Source organism: Syngnathoides biaculeatus, chromosome 7 (genome assembly GCF_019802595.1).
Source record: "Syngnathoides biaculeatus isolate LvHL_M chromosome 7, ASM1980259v1, whole genome shotgun sequence".
NCBI lineage: Eukaryota > Metazoa > Chordata > Actinopteri > Syngnathiformes > Syngnathidae > Syngnathoides > Syngnathoides biaculeatus.
This window is the reverse complement of record NC_084646.1, coordinates 29495439-29513482: the sequence shown is the minus strand read 5'-3', so window position 1 is coordinate 29513482 and position 18044 is coordinate 29495439. Positions and strand designations below refer to the sequence as shown.

The 18044-nt window shown below is 40.5% G+C and overlaps 1 protein-coding gene and 1 pseudogene across 3 annotated transcripts in view; one reads left to right on the top strand and one right to left on the bottom strand.

Moving 5' to 3' along the window:
- The window catches only part of LOC133503969 (BMP/retinoic acid-inducible neural-specific protein 3-like), a 108445-nt gene extending 94444 nt beyond the window's left edge, over positions 1–14001 (bottom strand). Inside the window, exons 1-2 of one of the 3 annotated variants that reach the window (XM_061826011.1) lie at positions 13919–14001; positions 12538–12845 (exon numbers count right to left, since the gene is read on the bottom strand). In XM_061826011.1, coding sequence (XP_061681995.1) covers positions 12538–12791 — 254 coding nt within the window. In that variant the 5' untranslated portion in view covers positions 12792–12845; positions 13919–14001. Of the gene's footprint in view, positions 1–7153; positions 7470–12537; positions 12846–13627 lie in introns of those variants that run through there. The other 2 variants (XM_061826010.1, XM_061826014.1) reach the window with 2 other exon arrangements.
- Positions 5848–5965, top strand: LOC133504189 (5S ribosomal RNA; annotated as a pseudogene).
- Positions 14002–18044: the final 4043 nt, after the last annotated feature.

Here is an 18044-nt window from a genome sequence, read left to right as displayed (position 1 = left end):
TTTGGGATGTGGGAGGAAACCAGAGTGTCCAGAGAAAATGGGGCAAACATCTGAACTCCACACAGCCGGGGCCGGGATTTGGACCCCATTCCTCTGAACTGTAAGGTCAACACTCTCCAGTTGCACCACCGTGCCATGGGTTAAAGTCCATTATTTTGAAATTCAAATAGTACGTGTCTGTGCTGTTTATTCTCTGTAACTGTGAAACTGAAAAAAATGTTTTTTCCAAGAGTTTTTCCAACTCTCACCTCAAACGAGTCCAACTTTTTCCCGGGAATGCACCTCGAACTCTGACACCGGTTGTACAAGAACAAAGAGCCTGTATCAAGGAGTTTGGTACCCCATAACCCCGTACAGGACTCCCCGAGGGACATGGTCAAACGCCTTCTCAAGTCCACAAAATACATGCAGACTGGTTGGGCGAACTCAAGGATTCTCCTAAGGGTGTAGAGCTGCTCCACTGTTCCATGGCCAGTACGAAAATCCCATTGCTACTCCTGAATCTGAGATTCAACTTGCCAATGGAACCTCCTCTCCAGTACTCAGGATGTTGTGAGTCGGTGGAGAGAATACTTCAAACACCTCCTCAATTCCACCAACATTCCTTTCCCATGAGGAAGCAGAGTCTGAGTTCTCTGAGGAGGGGTCTCTTATCTGGGGTTGAGGTCACTGAGGTGGTTAAAAAGTGGCAAGGGTGTGGATGAGGTTCACCCACAGTTTCTATAGGCTCTGGATGTTGTGGGGCTGTCCTGGTTGATACGTCTCTGCAACCTCGTGATGACATCGGGGACAGTGCCTCTGGAATGGCAGACTGCGGTGGTGTCTTGTGTTCCAACTACAGGGGAATCATACTCCTTAGTCTCCCTGATACGATCTATTCAGGGGTGATGGAGAGGAGTGTCCATTGGGAAGTTGAACTTCAGTTTCAGGAGGAGAAATGTATCAGCTCTTCATTCTGGGCAGGATCCACGAAGGTGTATGGGAGTTCCCCAACCAGTTTACATGTGTTTTGTGGACTTGGAGAAGCTGTTCAACCATGTCCCTTGTGGAATCCTGTGGGGAGTCCTTTGGCAGTATGGGGTATTGAATCACCTAATATGAGTTGTTGGGCCCCTGTATGACTGGTGCCAGATTTTAGCCCACATTGCCGGCAGTAAGTCAGACTCATTTCTGGTGAGGGTTAAACTCCACCAAGAATGTCCTTTGTCATTGATACTGTTCATAACTTTTATGGATATAATCTGCAGGTGTAGCCAAGGCATAAAGGGGGTCAAGTTTACTGACCTCCGTATTCTAACTCCGCTTTTTGCAGATGATGTGGTTCTGTTGTGTTCAAGCGGTGATCTCCAACTCTCACTGGAGAGGTTCGTAACTGAATGTGAAGTGGCTGGGATGAGAATCAACACTTCAAAATCTGAGACCATGGCCTTCAAAATGGTGGTGTGCTGTCTCCAGGTCTGGGCTGAGATCCTGCCCCAAGTGAAGGAGTTCAAGGATCTTCGGGTCTTGTTCACAGGTGAAAGAAGAGAGGAACAAGAGCTCAACAGGAAGATGTCTACAGTGATTCAGACTTTGTATCGGTCTGTTGTGCTAGAGAAGGAGTTAAGTTGAAAGGCGAAGCTCACAATTCACCGATCTACGTTCATACCTTCACCTATAGTCACGAGCTGTAGGTCATGACCGAAAGAACAAGATTCCAGATATAAGTAGTTGAAATGACTTTCTTCCGCAGATTGTCCAGGCTCTCCCTTAGAGATAGAGTTAGAAGCTTGGTCATCCGGGGCATATGATTCAGATGCCTCTGAACGCCTCCCTGATGAGATGTTCTGGGCATGTCCCACCGGAAGGAGACCCCAGGGATGGCCCAGGACACATTGGAGTGACTACGTCTTTCAGGTTCTCAGCATCTCTCCGGAAAATCTAGATGAAGTGGCTGGGGAGAGGGAAGTCTCGGAGTCCTACTACTGACAACTTGAACCGACTTCAGATAAACGGTAGAAGATGGATCAACCAACTGTATTGACTGACATGGATATTCTGAAGTGCTTCTGAGCAATGTTCCCTCTAATTTTTTAGGTGTCTGACCAAGCACACTAAGGCCGTGAGTGCTCCTTTTGACCACTTTTAGCAACATCAGACGTATGTACTGTGGTCAATCAGTGTCATCCATTGAAGTTATATGCCCCTTTAAAAGGTTCAGATTACATTTCCATTAGAACATTTTAAGAATAACTTTGTTTTTGCAAACTTAAACTAATAATGTCAACAACCAAATAATTACATGACAATACAAATACATACCAAGCCAACTGTTAATTATAAATCTGAAATATCGCTTCCAACTTTGTTAAATTTTTTTTTCACCCACAATGATATCACCTTCTGTTTTTCTTGATGTAAAACTGAATTATTGCTTGCAGAATATCTTTCGCAATGCATGTTGAAAGGTGAATGATGCTCCAAAACTGTTTTAAGGTTAATTTTATGTTGCCTCCTATATTTAAAATACAGCATTAGCTTTTTGGGCAATGTATCATCTATGCTTTCATCCTCAATCAAGCTGCGCCGAGGTGGAATTTTAACATTACACACCATCTACTCCTGCACTTTCTACTTTGGTTTCAGACCAAACCTTTCTCCCTCAAAAAAGAGAAAATCTCATCCAGTACATTCAGAGATTTCTCCAGATTCTCTGACGTTTTTGATGATGTTGATGACCGTCGATGAAATCCCTAAATTTCTAAATTTACATTGAGGAACATTGTCCATAAATTGTTTGACTATTTTCTCATTCACTTGTTCACAAAGAGATAAGCGTCATCTCATCTTTGCTTGTGAATGACTGAGCAATTAGGGGAAGCTCCTTTTATGCCCAATCATGCTACCCATCTGTCCTCAATTAGCCTGCTCACCTGTGGGATGTTCCAAACAGGTTTTTAATGAGAATTCCTCAACTTTCTCAGGCTTTTTTGCCAACTGCCCCAGCTTTTTGGGTACGTGTTGCAACCATAAAATTCCAAGTTAATGATTATTTGCTAAAATCATTAAGATTTATCTGTTTGTATTCTACATAGCTTGTCTTTGTGGTGGCTTCAATTCAATATCGGTTTAACATGTACAGTGCTATGATGACAAAAAAATGGAATTTAACATCATTCGCAAATCATTACATTCTGTTTTTATTCATCTTTGACACAACATTCCAAATTCATTGGAATGGGGTTTGTATATCTAATTATTTATAAAAAAAAAAGATGCAGAAAAATACTTTTAAACTGTTTTCGTACAGTTACAGTTATGATGGTTTTATTCCCACTTGTAAGCAATTTGACTTCAGAGATTCCTCTGTATTTATTTATTTTTTTCTGTATGATGGGTGACCAAGGCTGGAACTCAACACCTGAAAAACTTAATTTGTATTAGATGTGTTCGTATTAGAGGCGGTTAGAGGTGGCCTACGTGTTATGTTAATACAGATTAATATAGTCTGTATTCATTCATGACATGTTCATTTTTTTCATTAATGTATTAATTTGCCCTGTGATTAGCTCAAGGTTTACCCTGCCCGAAATTAGCTGGGATAGGCTCTAGCAGCCCCGCGACCCTTGTGAGGATAAGTGGCTCAGATAACGGATATATGGATTTAAAAATTTGTACCATTTTAACAACATAAAAAAATAATAGCAGCAATCATAGGATGATCTCTTGACCTTATATTATCTGTTTTCAGATTTCTTATAACGATCCAATGTATCCATAAGACACAGTTAAATCCCACTTAGTGTGACAAAACCACAAAACCTTAGGATGAGAGTTTTATTAAACAGGGAAATTGCAGTATTGATTTGTTGCATCCATGGATGGCACTAAATCTCTGACAATAAAAAACAACACGAGTCAGCATGAGAACATGATTTCAGAGGAGTGTATTGACAACTGACCTACTGATCTCTTTTGTATTGCAATTTGTCGTAACATTTATGACAAGTGATGTGTGTTCACACTCAAACATCAACAAATGCAGTTAATTGTATGATACATAATGAACTGTGTACTTATGTTAATGCATAAAGTGCAAATATTCACATAATCCACAAAAACACAAACAATAGAAGATGGAAGGACAATCAACAACCATAATGGTGCTCTTTATGATACAGCTGCTGTCTCTTGGGTTCGCTGTATCGATTTAAAGCCAAAACTGAACATAAACTACAATAACAATAAAGTCATGTGGCTATATATATGAATAATTAGCATCTTGGTTTTTGTTTTGTTTTGTTTTTACTTTATATCAAGATAGTGTGGATGATTTTTCATGGGGAGGGGAAATACACATAAATTATGATAAAATATTGACCTATTTAAGCTGTTGATCACTTTGTCACTTCAAAATTCTCCTCTCTTCAATTTACAAGCACACAGACTTAATCTTTAGGGTAAGGGGGACTGCTTCCATAAACCTCTGGCACCGATCATTCCTCCATCACACACTTGTCACAAGTCATAAGCTCGGTGCTGGGTGATGTCCTCGTCATTGCTATTGCTGCTGGTAATCCGGGGGAATGACTTTGCTCTGTCTTTTTTCCTGAAGACACAGTCAACCTATGACTGGAGGACACAGAGATTGACTTCTATTCAACCACAACTGCCTCCCTGGACAAGCCTCATGGCCATTCATAATTATAAAATAATTTGTCTAAAAACTACATTTTTCCTGTTACACTTGTATAGATGCTCTTGCATCACAACATGTGCGCCACTTGCTTTGTAATTTTCTAAATCAACATAAAACAAGCACTATCTATATCACAGGTGTCAAATTCAAGGCCCGGGGGCCAGATCTGGCCTGCCACATAATTTTATGTTGCCCGAAAAGGCAATCCTCGGTGGTAAAATCTGTGACTCTTTTGAAAATATGTCCAAACATTTCAAATTTGCAAATAACATAAATATATTTTTGTTACCAAACATGAACAATGGTTGAAAAACCCATTCCACTTGATTTCTGATTCCAAAAGTAGTTCATAAATTCGTAAATATGATGAGGTGATTCAGGATTTCTATGGTTTCACCATCATGGCCTTCTGAGGGAAATTGTAACTACGATGCGGCCTGTGACAAAAATGAGTTTGACACCCTTGATCTATATCTAAAGTTTACAAATAACCTAATCCAACTAGCAATTTTATGTACCACTCTATCTCACAAGGGTCGCAGGTAAGCTTGAGTTTATCCCAGCGCACATGGCAAGAAATTACCTTTAAGTACTTAGCACAATAGCCCAATGGACAAGTATGAAGAGGATCACAAAATTGCTTCAGGGCAGTTTGAGAAAATGTATTGGAATAAAAAATGAAGTGTGGGTGAACCTTGCACACAACATGTATCTAGTTAAGATTAGTCTTTCAGGGCGGCACAGTGACTCAGCTGGTAAAGCATTTGCCTCACAGTTCTGAGGTACCAGGTTCTATCCTGGCCCCGCCTGTGTGGAGTTTGCATGTTCTCCCCGTGCCTGCGTGGGTTTTCTTCGGGCACTCCGGTTTCCCCCTACATCCCAAAAACATGCAACATTAATTGGACACTCTAAATTTCCCCTAGGTGTGATTGTGAGTGCGGCTGTTTGTCTCTATATGCCCTGCGAATGGCTGGCACCCAGTTCAGGGTGTACCCCGCCTCCTGCCCGTTGACAGCTGGGATAGGCTCCAGCACTCCCCATAACCCTTGTGAGGAGAAGCGGCAAAGAAAATGGATGGATTGATAGTCTTTCAGTATGTGTTTTTCAGGTTGGGTTTCTTTTTTAACTTGTAATGGTAACAAGTTAAAGAGCTATTAGTGGATGTGTGTGCTTCCAGCCAAGCTACCCTGAGAACGCCCGATCTAATCAGATCTCGGAAGCTAAGCAGGTTTAGCCCTGGTTAGTACTTGGATCGAGACCATCTGGGAATACCAGGTGCTGTAAGCTTCTCTCCCCGGCTAAAATGCATCGGTGGTGCGTCAGGAAGCGCATCCAGCGTGAAACTGTGCCAAACAAATGTGCGTTCATCTGAGATGACACGCTGTGGCGACCACTAACAGGACAAGCCGAAAGGAAAAGAAGAAGAAGAAGAAGTGGATGTGTGTACACGGTAAGCACCATGACATTTATAAAATCAGGATTTGAAAGATACATTTTTATTTTAGTGTTCAGCACGTTTTTTCAAGAACTACATCTACTAATATAATACCGAGATAGTTTATGGAAAATATGTAAAATTTGACATCGTGTGAGTGCAGATCATTTTTGTAAATATTTGTGATAATGGAGTGCAAATTTTTTTCCACGCATAACATTTTTTTAAATACTTAAATACCTATGTGTTCAATATGAATTTTGAAAAAAAAAAACATTGACGCTCTCCGACTATATGACAACGTCGTCAAAGAACTCGAAAATGTCTTAATCATAGATAATTGCTAAATGTAAATTTTCTACACTATATGTTCAATTAGTGCACTGTGACTTTATGGAGGGCGGCACGGTGGTTCATTTGGTAAAGCGTTGGCCTAACAGTTCTGAGGTACCGGGTTCTATCCCGGACCCCCCTGTGTGGAGTTTCCATGTTCTCCCCGTCCCTGCGTGGGTTTCCTCCGGGCACCCCGGTTTCCTCTTACATTCCAAAAACATGCAACATTAATTGAACACTCTAAATTGCCCCTAGGTGTGATTGTGAGTGCGTCTGTCTTAATGTGCCCTGCAATTGGCTGGCAACCAGTTCAGGCTGTACCCCGCCTCCTGCCCTCCTGGCAGCTGGGATAGGTTCCAGGACTCCCCACGACCCTGGTGAGGATAAGGGGCGAAGAAAAATTATGGACGGATTACTTTATGGAGTATAATATCATTTGGTTTAGGCCTATTTATTGCAAAAGGTGTTATTTATAAATTATTTCATTGCATGTCCTTGTACAGCAGCGAAGCGGGGTAGAGAAGAGGTGAGTATTTCCTTGTATATAACTGTACCTCTGACTCTATTCTGGTTATTATGCACTAGGCAGGTCTGCCATGTCACTAAAACGTACGAATATATATTTATAGTCATGGTCAAGTATTTGTACCTTTATTGTGCCATAATTTGTAGCCATGATGGTTTAAAAAGACATGCTTTTGACATACCGTCACATCGAGCCAGTAGCCACCCTCTTTTTCTTTTGTACAGCTGCTACTTGGCTGCTAGTTGTCATCATTGTCAGGTTCCTATCTCCTGAACAGCTCAAACATGTACAGTTTCATGATTCCAAGTTCACTTGGGTGCTCCTGTATGTCCCAATCCTCCTCCTCTTCCTGCTCCTCATATTCGAACACATTGTTCGCCATTGCGTAGAGAGTGTAGCACGATGTGTTTGTCAATTGCAGTGTCACTTCTGGTAGACCTTGCAGTGGATTGAGTAACCACACTCCAGTGTCTTGAGCTTCATCTATGGTCAGGGAGTGCTCAATACATGTAATAAAAAACACACGCAAAAGTATGTTTGGCAACTTGTTGGAAGTGGCATGCGTGTTTTACATATATAAACAAGCAAATGTAAATTTTAACTGACCCAAAAATATCTTTGTCCTCTGACCTTCAACAAAATTAACTTTTGGCTCATCCAATTATTTTAGACAGTGACACAACACTTCAATTAAACTGTAGTATTTTTGAGAAACAGGTGGACATACGTAACTGTGTGTCATCTGCACATCTATGATAGTCAATATTAAGGTTCTGAAGAATTATATATATATATGGGCTGAACAGGAGTGGTTCAATAACTGATCCTAGAGGGACCCCTAGGCAAATCGATGACAATGAACACTACCAGTGGTTAAAAAAAACAACTCCTTTCCTCCAGGTACAACCATCTAAAGACTGTTCCATTAAGTCCTTTTCATTTCCAACCAGTTCAGCAGTATGTTATATTCTACTGGTATCAAAAGCCTCACTGAGTGTGCGCAGGCTCTCGTCATTTGCCTACAATACTACAACTGCGAGGAGTTTCACCTTCCTAAGATAACAATCACCCAGGTGGTGTCCCCTCAGCACAGAATGCATCTCGGAAGAGAGCTAGAGCTCCAGTGAAGGAAAGTGAAGGAAACCATTCGTTCTTTTTGGAGTTACTCACCAACAGTTGAACTAATTTCTGTTTGAAAACTCCAGTTATTTGTTTACATTCAAACTTATGCTGCTGCAGCCAACTCAAGTCCAGTATTGGTATCTGTCGGGATTGGCTTGTACTTGCACTCATACTTAGTCTGAAAATAGCTGGTATTGGTGCATCCCAAATAATTGTGGAACAATTACATGGACTACTTACATCTAAAGAAGCTTTAAAACACTGAGGGAATGAGAAAAATGAGAGGATAAAACATGGCAGATGAGGTGTGATATAAAAGTTATGGTCCATGAAGAGGATAAAAAAGGAGCTGACATTTTGACTAATATGGTGCTGCTCTTGATGCTACAGTTTAAGAGCCTCTCATATTTACCCCAAATACTATCTCATCACAGTATTGTATTTTTCTCATCTTTCCAATTCCAGCTGCTGATGGAAAAGAAAATGTCAAACTTATTCTGTTAGTGTCTGCGAAGAAAGAGCAGTCAGTGAAGGACTGACGTTAATTGCTTTACATATTCTGAATGCAAAGGAGCAAAATTGCTTCCTGCAAGTGCTTTCATACCTGTGATTCACTTCTTATGAACTCAAGTATTCCATTAATGTATCAAGGCTGTTTATTAGAGCTTACTAAATTTACCAAATACTTAACATCATTGTTATTTTTAAAATCCACACATTTTTCATCCATATTATTTTCCACATGGTGTGAGTTTTTTTGGGAGGGTGTCATATTTGACATTCCATGGATCGTAAATTATGGTACAGTGTTTCAGAAAGACTGAACGTCAAACCTTTATATATTAGAAGATACTGAAACAAATATATCCAAAATGTTCTTGTGGGTGGAAGCGACCCACTAGTAGGAATAATAAGGTGTTGGTTCCCTCCTTTTGCCCTCATCCAGCCAACTCCTTCAGCCTTTCATCTCATCCCTAACTTCCATGCCCCAGTGAGAGACAGCATAGGCCAACTTTTCTTTATAGAATATTTATGAGCCAGAAAGAAAAATTAGCTCATGAGATCATTTGACAAGGGAGGGTAGGGAAGGGGGGCAAGGACTTATATGAAGAGAAAAAAATGACATGTCCCCTGGTTGGCTCTGTGAAACGCTATGTGTTGATAACATTTTACACATATATTTTTTATTTTTTACTTACTGAACATGTATTTCACTTTGCTTCGAATTTTAAAACCAAGGTGTATCTTAACATGTCTATGACATACCTCAGTTAAAATACCCAAGAATAAAGAAATACGGCCCTGTTGAGTTCCACAAGTTTTGAGGAGGTGGTTCCGTCTTATGAACATAAGACACTGCTCCCCTTTTGTGGCAGGTGCAAACCAAAGAATGGATTTGCGTAACGAAGGCTAGCATTGTTTTCAATCCAACTTTTGAAGGCAATCCATTATATGCCTATATTGCTTCCACATTAGGCAAGAAGGTAAAAACACTTTGCCTTCACTCGGGTGAAAAGAGAAAGAGGACCATTTCAAAGCACCCGAAGGAATTTTAAACGTTTACTATGTCTTTGTTTAAACACCACAGATGTCACCACAGAGCCGCCAAAGATGAGAGTAGACGGTGTTTGATATTTGTTGTTTACATGTGTGAGCATATTTGAATAAAATAAATTACATACATGTATTCAATATTTGTTCAAACCAACCAGCAATAAAGAAAATCTAATTTTAGAAAGTTCAGCTGTACACACTCATGCATTCAATCCTAATTTTGCTGGTAAGCATTGCATACAAAGAGAGGCCACTATCGTTTTTTTCACTTAATCCACATGATGTTGCACATGTAGTGAATTGACTGAAATAGGGTTTCACGATATTGTTAAAAAAAATTGACCGCCATGTTTTTTAATCCTGCGATACATTTTATGATGTTGTGAAACATGCGCACAGTTTCTCTTTTTCCTTCTCTGGATTGTTTAAAATTATTTGAACGAGGCAGCACATGGCATAGCTGGTGAGCGATGGTTTCACAATTCTGAGGACCATCCCAAAAATGTGCATTCATTGGAGACTCTAAATTGCCCCTCGGTGTGATTGTGAGTGAGTCAGTCTCTATCTGCCCTGTGATGGGCTGGCAACCAGTTTGGGGTGTACCCTGTCTCCTGCTCGATGACAGCTGGTATTGGCTCCAGCACTCCCGCGACCCTCATGAGGATAAGCAGCTCAGAAAATGGATGGATGGATGGATGGATATTTGAACGGCTTGGTTTTTAAAAAAAAAATTGCTGTGTGATTTCACACTTAAATGCAGGTACTATTGTAGTATCCTTCTTTTAAAAATACTAAAGACAATAACTGTGAGATCTTAACACTGAGAATATTTTAATGATAGTTTTCAAAGTCCGTTTTAACATTTAATGACATAGAACGAGTAGAGAAAATACAGAAAACAACAAACATTTTACTGGCATGTAATGGGCACTGTGTGTGTACAAAGGAGAATAAATTTGGTTACCTCTGCCTTTGCTGTCAACATTTCTGCTCTGAAAAGAGGGAGGGATTGAGCAACTTTTGCATTTTTAATTTGTACTTAATTGCTTAATGCCACAGTCCAGAAATGAGGAGTTATTGCTGGCTGTGTACTACTTACAGTATCACAAAGACACACTTTTCTGTGCTTTTAACATCAATCATCAATCATCAAGCAGATGTGTGAAATGCAATGGCTGTCATGATCCTGATGAGTTCTTTCTTGTTTTTCATTTTGCTCTCCTCCTTGTGTTCTCCTTTGTCCCTTGATTGCAGTGTGGCTATTATCAAGGCATACCTGGATACTAATTTCAATCAGCCTTTTTACTACCGATGACTATCCTGTATCCTGTCGCACTCCCATTTTTTGGACTACATGTAAGATATCTTTGATGTGTTCCTGGTTTTTGGTGTCTTCCTGGCTCCTTTCTCGCTCTATTATGATTTTTTTTCTTTTCCAGGATGAGCTATCCTTCTTTTTTAAAATGCCTTTTTGCTTTTAACATAGCGCTTGTTTTAAAAAAAACACAATTTTTAATTCAAATTATTACATACTCATTTTCCTCTTGTTAATAGCACTTTATGATGTTTACTATTTTCCCCCCTACATCGCAGAAGTAATTTGTGTTGAACTGTTTTTTTTTTTGTTTGTTACTTTGTTGGCATAAAGAATTTAAGATATTCCTGGGACAGTCTGCGTTTCCTGTTGCAGTTGCATTGAAATAAATTTTGTTAGGCCGTTAACACAGTTTAGTTAAGTGGCTATTTTGTAAAAATCTGTTATCTTATTTAGATATGTAATTAATACTGTTCATGTAACAAATGTACAGATGTATAATATCATTTTAATGTTATTGTTTTGGATGAAATTGATAGTCTTTCCTCGGCTCCTTTATGCTTATATTTTGTGAAGCCAACAATGGTAAATTCTTTGTCCCTTCCTGACATTGTCACCTCTGTCAGTTGCTAAATGCCAGCGCCAATAAAACCTGTGTCCAAATTGTATCAGCTTGTCATCTAATACAGCATAGATACTTTGACAGCATTACTCTTTCCACAAAGCATCCACCTTCCTGGCACATGATCGCAAAACAAACAAGAAACCCTCTGACTCCTTTCACTCAATCTTAGAAAAATAGTATGATGCACTGTTAAAATACACTTTATCGAATCCGACAATACTTTTCTAGATGATGTGTGCTTTGCAATCTTACAGATATGATAAACTTCAGCTTATGTGAGTCCGTCAAAGTTTGAATTTCTTCAGCGATATTTGTATTCACAAGAGAATTCAACTCAAGGGGAAAATACCAGAAGAAATTACACCTTCATTTGCTTGCTGAATATGAAGCGCGCACATGTTACATCTATGAATTTAACTTTCAAAAACAGACTCACAAAGCACAAACATATTCATGTGTATCATCGTGTGCATTCATTTAAGGAGGATTTTAAGGAGGATTTCAAAATGCTTTCCTGATTTTTTTTAATCTCTCTTCAACCTGCAGAAATATCAGAAAGAAGAATTCCAACAATACCCTGTGGCTTCTATATGCACACACCCACTGTGCTTCCTAACAAACACCTCTGAAGCGGTTCTCACTACTTTCTCACACATCAACTGGCTCAGGAGGATATCTCCTTTGCTCAAATGTGTGTGTGGCATCTTCACTTTTTATTGATATGCAGTATAAAACCTTAGTAAGACAAACACACATGCACATAGGTTTTTCAATTGTTTGCAGCATTTTTATAGTCGAATTAAAAAATAAAAAAAAATGAATTTTTAAAAACCCATTTTAAGATGGAACCCCCAGCAAAGTCAAACATAGTAATAAATTAAGCTTCAAGAATGTTCCTGCTTTCCATAAGTAAGCAACCTTATTTCTATTTCAGCTTCTGAAATCATACCTGGATATTTTGTATTTGGTGGTGAATCCTTGCTGGTAGCGCTCTGTGAAATCAATAAACTCCTGAGAATGGTGGAAAGGGCCCTTGCTTGTCAATAGCCAGCCCAGGGCCCCTGCAGACCCAGTGAAGCCAGCAAGTGCGGGCTCGGCTGCTTGGGCCCCTACCAACATCCAGCTCAGTAGCAGGCTTAGTGTTATCCACTTCCATAGAAACATGAGGGCCGTCAATCTAACAGTGATACAGGGGCCACTCATGCTGCTTCCACCGTCGCCCTTGACTCCTCATTCTCCTTGCACTACGTATGTGTCCTAAAGGAAATAAAGAAGGATGAGTTGAGACAGAGATTAAGTTGGGTCTTTTGGGGTTTTTTTTTGGTCAAGTGTGAGCACATTTTCCTATAGAACTGAGCTCAGAGATACCGGGAATTGTGCTCTAGTGTTTAGACATCATTCGACAATTTCCTGTATTTTGGTAGTACGAACTGGTATCCAGGTCAGACTTGGATTTGAGTGACACTTACGGGACTGACAGAGGACCAAAATATAAATCTTGGGACTGATTGACTTGCTTCACCAAGTCCTGCTTTTGAGTTTAACACCTAATTTCCTCAGGGGGTTTCACAATCCAGGAAACAGAAATACCCAAAGGGCACTTAGTAACCTGGTTTTATTCAATGAAAATAATAGGTGAAATAATAAATGCAAACACATTTTATATGTTAGAATCAATATAAAAAAGTGAAGTGTAAGAGGTATAAATTATGCATAATTCAATCTAACGATACATATTTGTTTTAGAACAAAATAGAATTTATTACATTTATACAAGTTAAAAATAGTTTGGAACAGGCAGACTGGAATCCTTATGCATGTCCCTGAGTCAGTAATAACAAATTAAACCAACAAACAGCGAATTCGAGATATAATCACAAAACAGACACATTATAGGCAAACAATCTAAAGGCGCAAATGAAATAAAGACAATATAAAATCAAATATTTACACTATTAACTGGACTTGACCAGTAAAACTGGATCCATTGCTATTCCATCACTTGAGGTATTTTTAATTGAAATTAATGCGTTTGTTACCTGATTGGGAAGCGCTGTAGTCCGTAAATTGGGGGAATTGGTCTCCATAAAATCCTTTTATTGGCGAGTGAAGTTGTGAATGGCTCCACGACAGACCAGCCAGCATTAGAAAACTACTTTTTAACGCAGTTGTATCATTAGCACTGAATGTGCCCAAGGCTGCGCGATTAGTCCGAGAATTGCTACTCTTTTCTCCCACTCTTTTTTTAAATTATTTTTTAAATCCAGCTCAAATGAAAGAACCCCACAGAACAAGTCCCGGATGTTCTAGGAGTGCACAAAGAATCTCACCTCGATGCGCACACGACATACTGACGCTGACCGTACTGCTGTGTGAATAGCATGATCGGCGCCCTCTCCCTCCAGTATTGAACGCACAGTCTCTTTTTTTTTTTTTTTTTTTTAATTTATTCGAGCAGCGAAAGCGCTCCCAGTTGGCTGGGACTCGTAATGGAAGCAGTGAGAGTGGGAGGTGTTCAGAAGGAGGCGGTGGTCAGGGGATGCAAGAGCTGAGTGGAGGACTCTTCCAAGGGTAGATGATGTCCAATAACCACTTAACTAAATAAATGAACACTTATTCCTTCATCTTCGCTTCTTGCACTTCCTGAAAAGCGCTTAGTTCACGTTCATATTACGTTGAATTCATCCAGTACTCACATTTGCAATTGCAGCACGTTCAGCACTAAATTGTACAGCCTTATATAAAGTATATTATATAGGACTTCCTCTGATACCACCGGCAATGAAGATTCATACATATTGAGAAAAAATTAAGCAAAACATTGGAAGAGAAGGGCATTTTTATCTGGATCCGCACCAAAATGTATTCAGTTTATTTGGCAAACACCACAGCAAATTTTCTTTTTCTGTTATATGTATTTTTTTAGGCTACGTGGCTTCTGGCAAGACTCGTACAAAGCAAAACATTTATTATTATTTTTTTGGTCTTCGTTTACAAGTTTTATTTCACTCCGTGTCAGTGCAGTGTCCTATCCCTGCCCTTTCTTGAGCTAAAATTCCATCCATCCATCCATTTTCTTAGCCGCTTATCCTCACAAAGGTTGTGGGAGTTCTGGAGCCTATCCCAGCTGTCATTGGGCAGGAGGCACCTCACCGCCTTTGCTAAAATTATAAATAAAAAATAAATAAATGCACTTTTTTCATAACTTGTTTAATTAAGCCACCCATAAAGGTTGTGCTACACCATCTATGTGGCAAGTTAAGACTGACATGCAGGCAAACTATCAAGGCAAGGATTTGAGCAATAATCAGATTTGTACTACTGCATACAGACATCCCCTTTTCCCCCAAATTGCAAGAGTCTTCATCTCAATACATAGTGTAGTTGTGGCACTTTATCACTGATGGAGCACCTATTCTGGGCCTGACCAGTTCAAAATTTAGGGTCACAGTGATTGCTGATGTGCTGGGCCAAGGTCGTGCCAGTAACCTCTTGCCAGTACAGCAAGGTGTTGAGTCCATCCCGTCCCAAGCGAGCCAAGTACTCAAGGCACCAAGAAACTATCAGAACCCCAGCACTAAGAAACTGCCAGGAGAACAAAGAAGGTCATGCATCTAGTGCTGCAATGGTACACAGGCACACCACACACATAAACACACATTACACATTTCAGCGGTAAAGTACTACTGGCGTCCTTTGTAACTAACAGCAGCGAAAACATTGCCTCTCTACAAGTCAGTACACTGCGAAAAAATGTCTATATAACTCACCCATTAAATGTAGGGTAAAAAACAGCCACTTGGCCTCCACTCCCTGAGAAGGGTTGCGTCAGGAAGGGCATCCGGCGTAAAAATTGTGCCAAACATATGTGCGTTCATCTGAGATGACACGCTGTGGCGACCCCGAAAGGGACAAGCCGAAAGAAAACACACACATTGTGGGTGAAGAATATTTTCATTCGATAGCTATTAAAGCCCAAGTGTCACCCTATAAACCTTCTAAAATACATATTGTAATGAAAAATACATATAACATTATTCACTCCAATGTCTATACGAAAAAGTAAATGTGAGCGGAGAGCGTGTCATCCATGCGCAAAGTTGCAGAACTGTCATTCTACAATATCCAAGGGGTCGCCATATTGGCTGCATCCTCCGTCCGTGACGTCACCCAGACATTCGCCAATGAAAAGACACTGCGCCATCTACTATGGTAGACAAGCATGCCACTTCTTACACGGACGCTCTTTTCGAAAAGGAGAACGCCACACAACCGAGTGAAGTTACCGGGGCAATATTACACTATTGTTTCGAGCCATATTCAGATGATATGCGATCACGACCAAACCGCATCCCTGTCCAATCCACTTCCGTGGCGGGGATGAACCATCGGGGCTCATCGCAGCCAGCCAGTGTGGCTTATGACGGAGCTGAGTCGTCCTGTTTTAGGGGGTTGTTCACAGACGCCGCAGTACGCGATGAGCAACACATTTGAGCCAGGGCTCTGTACTGCGCGCACGCGGCTGAGTGAGGCATTCTCGGCTGGGTTCTTCAGAGCCGCCCTGGTCCGCAAAGCCTGACGCGCAGCCTTCGCAGAAGTCGTGACCGCCGAATGTGGTGCCTCAGCCGGTGTGGCTGATTTTTGACGCTGTGGGGGTATATAATGGAGCAGAGCCATGCTGCTTTTAGGGGGTTGTTCATAGCCACCGCAGTTCTCAATGAACACCGTCGAGCTGGGGCGCATTACTGCGTGCACACGGTTAGAGAGCATTCTTGGCTGGGTTCTTCAGATTCGCTGCCGTCCGCACAGCAGCCCGACGCGCACATCGACATATTTCGTACGCGGATCTTTTGTTATGTTATGAGAGACCGATTACGTGGCCCGCCCCAAACTATTATTTTTTTTAGTCGCTGTATACACACCTATCTGTTATTTGGAAACCACGTAGCTCTCATCCTCTGCACCAGTGCAATCCATTTTTCACAACGAACAGGGTCTCTTGCAAAATTATGAAGGGTTAATCCATTCTCCCGAGTGTTCAAGCCATGTCCAGCAATGCAATGAGCCGGCATTTTGGCTAACACGAAGGAACAACGAGCTACCTTCCCGGAGGTAAAAATAATGAAAACAAACGAGTCCACTTGGGGGCGCCGCTGTCTTTTACGTCACTTCCTGCTTCTTCTCGAAAACAAATCCCTCAAGAGGATTTTCATTGTGGGAGTTACAAAAACCTGTATACGTCAAAATCATTTTTTTGTGGTGAAAAAACACATGGGGCCATATTGGCTGACGTTTTTTCATTAATAACATACTCATCCATTCATGACAGTAGCCCTTTAAATACTTCAAAAACTGAGATGAAGTTTACCCTACATTCCTAAAACAGTGGCTGAGTTGTGGGGAAGGAGTCACGTGGGAGAGTACGTAACCACTACCTTATAGCTTGTATACTATGTGTTCTGCCAGAGTATATTCATTTCACTGATGTAAGTACACTCAATTTGAAAAGTGCAGCGTCCAAAGACTTATAGAAACACTCAACTGGCCACCCAATAGGATGGCAACACAGACAACTTTGACCGTTACCCCTTTACCGTTCAAAAACTGTTGTGGGCATGGCCAAGAAATTATTGTTTTCCATACAATCCACAGACACACTTTTATGAAATTAAATACAGATACAGCCGGCTAGCCTAACCCGACAGACTCGAAATACAAGCAGGAACAAATAATCAAGGTTTAGCTACGATTGTTTGACCATATTATGCCTTTATCTTTTTCCACTCGTTTCCTTTTATGCACGTTCTTCACCTAACAACCAAACAAAGTGATCAAATGTCACCAATAGGCAACACCATCTTGCATATTGAATCTGGCGAAGAGAATCTGCAAGCCACGCGTGAAAACTGCTCACTGAGAACAGTTGATTAATTTAGTGCTCACTACTGCTCACAATTATCCATGTTTCTATCTTCACAAGGGTTAGAGGTGTGCTGGATCCTATCTCAACTGGCCTTGCGTAAGAGGTGGCATACATCAATTATTACTCATTAAGCAATTCCACATCCAGGTTGGGACTCGTGAGATGACCACTCTACTACTGCATGCGCACATGAGCTGATGATACGTCAGCCAATTACTATAGCATGCACATATCACATGATGCATATTGTAGTACCAATAGATTTTAGGTTGATTTTTCTTGTTACTTTTTACTGTTGTCAAATCGGTAGTGCAAGTAAAGCTTACCCTCTATTTTAGGGTACCTTACCTATCTAAAATTAATGCACATTTTCAGTGATTTTCATGAATTATTTTTACCACTCTCCAAAATCGTTTTTTTTACACTGTACTACTCTGTAATTGTTCAATCAAGTAAATGTATATTGAAAATGAATCTTATCATTAGGCAAAATAATTCCTCTACATGTTCAATCATTTGGAGAATGCCAGTGC